Consider the following 9,024-nt stretch of genomic DNA (forward strand, 5'->3'; position numbering starts at 1 on the left):
TTGTTGGTTCAAATTTTCACAATAGTTAATCAGTTTATCAAGCATTTTGAAAAAATAAAACAATAGTCAAACCTATGTGTTTCTTTTTTACTTAATGCAGAAAGAATGAACTAATAGAGAATGTCATGGAACTAGGACTTTTCCCAATAAGTCATAACTTTTTACTAATTTATCTCATTCCTTCCATTTCCCCCAAGTGTACTGTCATTATTTAAAATATATTTATTGATAGTACGTGTTTTGTTTTATGGAACTGTGAAGATTGCTCAAGCGTGCAAGCCTTATGTAAAAGTCATAGGATTTTGGGACTCGGTAATGGAGTTAGGACGTGCATATGAGTGCTTGATGGGATTAGTAATATTTATGCCAATTGTCGTACTATCATGGTTCCCTTTTGTATCAGAGTTCCAAACAAAATTGCTTTTCAGTCAAGCATTGAGAAGAGGTCTTCAGATTTCAATGATTCTTGCTGGGAAGAAGGACAAGGAAAAGACTCAGCCAACTTGATAGGTAAAATCAATCAACACCTTGTTAACAACTCAAAGAAAGTTTTGAATTTAAAACATTTCAATCCAAGATTTCATTTCTGCATATGTTTTTATCTGTATGTATTCTTAAAATTCAAAATTCTTTTTAATGTTAATTGTAATTACAACTTATAATAGTTATTTTTTTGAGATCGGATCTTGATGAACATTGTCTGAGATTATAGTCATACATGTTAAAATATATATATATATATATATATATATATATATATATATATATATATATATATATATATATATATATATATATATATATATATATATATATATATATATATATATATAGTCAAGATCAAATAAGAAGGAAATTTTTGGTAGGAAGGTAAGAAGTTTTTTTCCTACATATTTTTTTCGCGAAAAAACAAAATGAATCATTAGATGATTAATTTGTAAGATGATTCACAAGAAAAAATTCTCAAAAAAACATCTCGATGATTCATTTATACAATGATTTTGTTGTTATTCACTAAAATTGTCATAAAAGTGAATTTTTTCTTAATTTACTTAAAAATGAATCATAAATATGTTTTTTTGGGAATTTTTTTTTTTTGTGAATCATCTTACATATGAATCATCTAGTGATTCATTTATTTTGTTCGTCAAAAAAATATGTAGAAAACAAACTTCTTACTTTCCTACAAAAAAAAAATTCTTACTGGATCTATATCCTACAATGGTATGAATTATATCGGGAGATGCTACAAATAACCACATTTTATTACACTTTTCCATGCAACATATCATCGAAGATTACCGAAATTATTAGACCATCTCCAACCTATCTCCATTTTCCCCCCTAAAAATGGAGTAAAAAATGGGGTAAATAGTGTTTTATCTCCAACCCTACTTCATTTTCCCCCCATTTTTAACTCCAAAAAGTATATTCCAAGTATATTCTATTATTCAAACTTACATATATTTGCAAACACACCCCTCTACTAATTTAGTTTTAACAAATATATAATTTATATTTTTTCATTACATTAATATTAAAAAAACAATATTATATTTATAATACACTTATAAATAAATATTATACACGAATTTATAAAAGTATTACACATACACATTTATAAATAAATATTATACATACATTTATATAAATATTAGACATACATATTTTTAAATAAATATTATACATGCATAGATAACATATTTATGCGTTGGAATAAATTTCTCACAAATGATCAACTAACGCATTTCGTAGACTGAAGTGTGATTCTTTATCTTTAATACGTTTATATCGAACAAGAAATTGTTGGAATTGATTGTCTTCGTCTGTCGTCAATTCAACCTCTATCATATTTGTAATATATATTTTAATTATAAGTTTTTGTAAAATACGTTATCATTTTTTAGAATTTCAATATGTATTTAATTTTTTATATGAATTTGATGAAAAAAACAAATTTTATATTTATGATTAATTAATATACTTTAATATATAATAAAATATTATAATTATTAAATATTATATTTAAATTATAATTAGTAGGTAAAAACGAACTAGAAATGTATAAATATATAAACAGAGGGATTAAAACCGATAACGCAAAGTTCATCCCCATTTTCGGGGAAATAAATAGTATACCACCATATTTGGTGTAATACTATTCATATCTCCCAAAATGGGGGAATAAATGGGGAGGGTTGGAGAAAATGAGGGAAAATGGAGAATGAAAGTGGGATGGAGATGCTCTTAATGTCTATTTTTGAATGCTATTCATGTCATCATATAATCACACTTCATTTAAAACCGCGGCGTAGCGCGTTCTTTTATTAGTTTTGTTTATGATCCAAGGTTATTAGCAATAAAAATAAGAGATAAAAATATTGTTACAGTGATTAAAGTGGTAGGAGAAGACAACAGCAATGACATTTGTATTGTTATTGATGAATACACTTTTTAAAAGGTTATATTTGTGTATTAATTATTTACGAATATATTGTATAAACCATTATGATATGTTATTCTAGAAATGAATTTTGTGTTTATGTATTAATCATTTATGAATATATATATCTTTAATTGTTTAAGTTTTTTATTCATTGATAAACCAAGTGTGAAGCCCATGTATTCTATGAGTTTATTTAAAACAAGTTAAATATGAAATTTTAACAATTTGAAAAGTTTGAATTTATAAGAAAAATGAGAATTTTTTTTGAATTATTAAGATTAATGAGGCATTAATGTATTGAATATATTAAATATATAAATTCTTTCTAATAAATATCTTACATATATATTACCTACATATATATTACCTTACATATTAAATGTGAAATTTTAATTTAATAAAATAACAGGTGGAAAATAAAAAATTTAAAAATTCTAGAAAATGTAAATGTATCCAAATGAAGAAAAATAGGACATGTGGTAAAAAGTTCTTTGTTTATTAGGTAGGATAGATGTCAGGTGCGATGGTTTTTTATAATTATTTTTGAATTATATTGTATTTTTTATTTCAAAATTGTGTTTTATTCATTATTGATTAAAGTTGCATTAATTTTTTTCTTACCTTTTATATTGTACTTTGTTTATTTTAACATTACAAATATATTCGTATGAATACAAGTATATTCATATAATTACAAATTCATTTTTTTTTATCTCTATATTTGGTTTTATTTATTTATTATTACAAATATTTGAAAACGTATATTCACGTATGAAGACAAATTCTCGATTTTGAAGTGATTACGTCATTTATGAATGTTGGTATACTATTAATCAATCGTAATATAATAATTTAGTTTTATGAATATAAGACAATAGCAAATTACAACATTGTATTTTTTTTTGTCATGCATTTATAATCTAGTTTTATGAATATAATTCGATCCACAAGAAAAAGGTCGATTATATTCATATATCAATATAAGATCTTGGTCATTCTAAGTGATTTCATTATCTATAAATATAGTTGTATCATTGATGAATATAAATCTATAAATATAAACAATCATTGATTTCCCAAGCGATTATTATCATGTATAATTAATAATTTATTTATATTTAAGGAAAATGTAACTCTGTAGCCCTACAAAGTTATAGGTTTTGGTTTAAAATGTTCATTTTTTTTTTATTTTTTTTTATTTTGGCTTTCTAAGGATACAAATTCCTATTTCACGGGTTTTAAAAGCCATTATTTAGAAAGTGAAGGTGTCACCCGGTGAACCTCTTCCTTATCACCAGGTTGTATGTTACAAATCATTAAAATATGCCATCTCAGCTTCCAGATGTTACCTAATGCTAGAGTAAATGACCTAGTACACCCTTCCTTTACAATCTAAATAACATGTTCTACTGTCACTTTCATCTTCCCCATTCTTCTATTATAACCCCACTAAAAATCGCTTAAATGGTCGTATACATGCAGATCAATCTTCATTTTGCTTGTTTTTTACAAGGTAACCCGTGAGTAGTGTGGAGCGAGGCAAAGATTTGAGGATGTCGATTTTTTTGGGATGGAGAATAACAAATTTGTGGTGTTCGTCAAAAGATTTGCGAATGAGAAATGTATGAATGTGTAATAATGCATGCCCTATATTGAGTTTGCTGATGGATTAACGATAATAGCTAATGAAAGATACTACCAGGAGTTCATCGAAGTAGGGTATACTTGTGGTTGTGTAGTTCCTGTATATATGGATCATCTTGGTATTAATGTCCATCAATAGGTTTTTGATGAGGAAGCTGAAGTATACAGTCCTGAAAACAAGCAGTCTAGTTTAGCTGACTTCAATGAAGAAGTGCATGGTGAGGGAGCTGTTGAGATTGACATAGATGAATTGCAAGGTACTATTGACGATGACATTGAACATGTTTGATTAAATTCCGATGAATAAGACCATACATGATGTGTTGTTTACCAAGATCTGCCCGAAGCTACAACAAACCCAGTTTAATCCACCTCATGAGGATCCATATGTTTAAATTGATGACAATGAAGCAATAATTGAGGAGGTAACAAGTTTTTAATGAAAATGTACATTAGTAAAAAGCTAAGGTTGCAGAAATTGCTCGATGTAGGCTAATCGGTGGACTAGCGTCAAAGGATTAATCAGCTAGGCGGGGATTAATCGGAGGATTAATCGGGGACCATTAATTATTAAAAATATTATTAAAGATTTAATAAATATAACATTAATCATAAAAATATAAGTAAATAAGAACAATTCAACTACATGGTTTGACTCTTTTTCTTGTATTCTTGAGAAACTAAGCAAATTCAAATACATGTTACAATTCAACACCCTGCAACATCCACACAAATTCTTGAATATACAAGTTTTGAATTAAAGAACTTGTTAAAAATTTATTAAATTCTACAATAAGATTTGGAAAATGTGAGCCCTCTCCACTTAAATCAGAATGAATATTCTCTTTATTTATGTTTTGAATGCTTCATTATGTGATGGAGGACCATTTGTTTCCATCCTATGGTCTTGCTTCTCTTTACAAATCCATCAATAACGTAGTATATGAAATAACATCTCACTCAGGTATTTCATTGAACAGGTGGATTGCTCTAGTAATTTTTCCATTTCTCATCAATCCACAATTCAAATTCTATTCTTGCTACTTATAATCGAGACTCTAACCTACAATTCCAATCCAAAATCATAACTAATAAGCGCTATCGGCATCAACAATTCACAATGTCTATGAATTCAATTCGAAATCACAAAACATCTACTGATTACCACATCGAGATGCAAATTGCAGTTTTAAAAATCGATTAAAGGTTTATTTACAAATAAAATCACAAATGAAAACAGAAGTGAATTAGAGGGATATCGATTAAAGGGATACCGGTGAAGGAGCCGATGGCCGATTGAGATGCAGATAATAGAGTTGTGGGGTTGTCGGCGCTGAAAGAGATGTCACTGATCGCTTCACGAATCAGAGTCGAGCAGGGGAGGACCACTAATTTGTGACTGATCTGATTCGCTTGAGTCATCGTCGTCGTCCCTTGATATTTCACCCAAATGGCGTAGAGAACTGGTGGAGAAGTGATGAACGGAAAACGATGATTGATTTTAAATTCACGGTCTACTTGAAATAATGTATCAAACTAGTGTTTGTGAGTATTGATCTGCTGCCTTTGGATAATCAAATCTGTCATCTGATATGTGTATGTATAGACTAAAGAGTGTTCAATGGAGATGTGACAAAAACTAGAAAGTTTCCCACATTGCTGGTGAGATAAGAGATGAAGGCAAAACTTATTCTATAAAAAGGGAAGTCAACTCCTTTGAGAATCAAACCCAACTAAGTTTGGGCTAGCCGACTCCTTTGAGCTGGTGGGTATTACAGAGTTAGCTAAGCTGACTTGGTCTAATTTGGGTCCGAGTTGGAACAAATTAGTCTGATTTGGATCGTTTTTGACCGATATTGACCAAGGCCGATTAGCTTACCCGATAATACCTATTCGTAAGCAGTTGGAGTATGCCAAGCGTCTAGGCGCCGATTAATTGGCCGCCTAGACCGATTTTTACAACCATGGAAAAAGAAGAAACATGTGTTAGGTATGAGATTTAAAAGTCCTAAATTGTTAAAACATATGTTGTGTAATTATGTTGTTGCTAATGGTTATCGGTTGTACTATAAAAAATGATAGTGGGGGACTTTTAGTTAAATGTTGTTTTGGGCAGTGCAAGTTTAGACTATGGGCTTCATGGATGAGTGAAGACGTTCTTTCCTGATTAAGTTTCTTACAAATAAGCATATTAGTGCAAGAAAATTCAAAATAGGCTCAATGTTAACTATGCATGGATTGGCAGCCATTACACATCACAATTCTAAAAAAAAATGAGTGTTAAGCTACTTAAAGAAGAAGGTAAACAGACTTTTAGAATTGATGTGAGTATGAGACAGTATAGGAGAGCAAGCAACATGCAATTCAGTTAATTGAAGGCACACTACTTGAAAACTATGCAAAGCTTTGGTCATATGGTGGGGAGATAAAAAGATCAAACCCAAGATCAACAGTCAAAATGGATGGCAATAGTATGCAAGATGGGAAGACATTTTTTAGTAAGTTTTAAATATGTTTTGAAGGGACAAAACAAGGTTGGAGAGGTAGGTGTAGAAGAGTAATAAGCTTAGATGGTTGTTTCTTAAAGGGTTTATCTAGTGGAGAGTTAATATGTGTCATAGGAAGGGATGTTGATAATCATATTTTCCTAATTGTATGGGCATTTGTTTGTGTGGAAAAAAAAAGAAAATTGGAAATCGTTTTGGAGAATCTTAAAGATGACCTAGAAATGGAAAATGGTTTTGGTATTACTATGACACCCTTGACCTCTAACACCTAATCGATAAAATTTTCAAAATATTATTTACAAATGCGGAAATCAACTCAAATTTAAAAATTTTATATCCCAAGTTTGTGACATCCCCGATTTCACGGCCAGAAAAGACCGATTTGTTTATGCTTTGTTTTATAAATCAGAGTATTCGTTTAAAGAAAACGGTTGCAGAATTTGTTCTCAAAAAGAGATACGATAAAAACTTATCAAAACGTTTCTCAAAGAGAATGTATTTTCATTAAATAATATAACCTCGGGATGTCATGTTCTGATACAGACACATAAGCATAAACAGAACATACATTCATTTACTCTAGTGATTTACATATCCTTTAATCTCTAAGTGCAAAGCAGCTTCGTATCGATACCTGTGATACAATTAAATTGAGTGGGTCAGACTTAGGAGCCTGGTGAACATATAGGCTTTTCAACCCACAATAATATAATTATTTTATTTAATTATCAAACAATCAACCCAATTACCCATCCCCATTATCTTCCTTACTCTTCAGGGTCTACCCTAAGAATCATCTATTCGTTCACTCCATATTAGGCACTAAGACAATACCTGCCAGGATTCTTTATTAGGCACTAAGACAATAGCTGCCAAGGCTCCTTCCTAGAGCACTAATTCCGTAGTTGCTATGGTTCATTCATCGGGTACTAAATCTATAGCTACCAGTGTAGGTACTAAGTCCATAGTTATCATCGTCTATCTAACAATACTAAATCCATAGCTACCAGCGTTCGTCTACACAATACTAAATCCATAGCTACCAAGGTTTATCTATACAGTACTAAATCCATAGCTACCAGCGTACGTCTATATGGTACTAAATCCATAGCTACCAAGGTTTATCTTGTTCATTGACAGTATCATACACGAGATCCCTCTCGCAATACATGCCAATGGATTACTAACAGGTTTATCTTGTTTATTGACAGTATCATACTCGGGATCCCTCTCGCAATACATGCCAATGGATTACTAACAGTTGTATCTTATTTACTGACAGTATCGTACTCGAGATCCCTCTCGCAATACATGCCAATGGATTACTAACAGGTTTATCTTGCTTATTGACAGTATCATACTCGAGATCCCTCTCGCAATACATGCCAATGGATTACTAACAAGTTTATCTTGCTTATTGAGAGTATCATACTCGAGATCCCTCTCGCAATACATGCCAATTGATTAATAACAGGTTTATCTCTATTCCTAATCCCTACTCACGAATCTAAAGCTAACCTTTTGATCTTATTATCCAACTCATCTTTTATCCTACACCAACTATCTCATCTACCCATGTCCTACCCAACATATTTGTAGATACAGAATACATATACATATTAACTCATTTAACACCTATATAAAACATCCATTCCACACTCATTTCAAATAAACAACAATGTATAAACACATAGCATGTATTTCATAGCAAATACTTAATATATATGTGTTAGAAGAAAGTGATCACATATTCACCCAAAACATATACTTAATACATTAAAACAATACTTGTACTAAAATCATGTTATGAAAAGGACTATACTGTAACAACCCGAAATTTCATACCATCTCTTGTAACTCTTTCGTAGTTCAATTCAAGCAACCAATCGTCGCTTCCAAATTCGATTCCGATTTTCTTGTTTAATTAAGTCAAACTTATACGTATCTAAAATGAATTAATGGGTGTCTTAATACATTTAGAAATCATTTTAACGACCCATATTAGCGATCGGAATATTTCTAGAATTTACCGTATCGGGTTAGGGCAACTCAATCGGGTATGACCAAAAGCCTCACCTAACGCCGGTATCGGGTAGAATTCCACCGTGTCCAAAACTTAGACACTATATAAAGTGTTCTAAGCCTTCATTTGAAGCTTTTGGCCATTCTTTCATAAACACTTCCAACCTCTCTCCTCATCCATAATCAAAGGTCCAAAAACAAAGATTTAAGGCTTCAAATCAAAGAGGTAACATCCCTAACTTGTTATCTAACCTCTTTAGCCTTCAAATTGATGTTTAAATTAAGTTTTAGGACCTAGAACATGTGTTTACGGCCAAGGACCAAGCTTGGGCCGTAAACACTTAAAAATGGGGTTTTTAAAGCCAATTAACCCTTCCAAATCATAGTTGGGACTTAGATATGACC

The 9,024-nt window shown here is 30.7% G+C and overlaps 1 protein-coding gene across 2 annotated transcripts in view; it reads left to right on the forward strand.

The window, feature by feature from the left end:
• LOC145035083 (callose synthase 7-like) overlaps positions 1 to 2,542 on the forward strand; it is a 42,667-nt gene extending 40,125 nt beyond the window's left edge. The window contains exons 41-42 of one of the 2 annotated variants that reach the window (XM_078983672.1): positions 262 to 510; positions 2,391 to 2,542. In XM_078983672.1, the coding sequence (XP_078839798.1) occupies positions 262 to 507 (246 nt within the window). In that variant the 3' untranslated portion in view covers positions 508 to 510; positions 2,391 to 2,542. Of the gene's footprint in view, positions 1 to 261; positions 678 to 2,390 lie in introns of those variants that run through there. The other variant, XM_078983671.1, reaches the window with a different exon arrangement.
• Positions 2,543 to 9,024: the final 6,482 nt, after the last annotated feature.

Source organism: Lactuca saligna, chromosome 3, assembly GCF_052625555.1.
Source record: "Lactuca saligna cultivar CGN05327 chromosome 3, ASM5262555v1, whole genome shotgun sequence".
Classification (NCBI taxonomy): domain Eukaryota; kingdom Viridiplantae; phylum Streptophyta; class Magnoliopsida; order Asterales; family Asteraceae; genus Lactuca; species Lactuca saligna.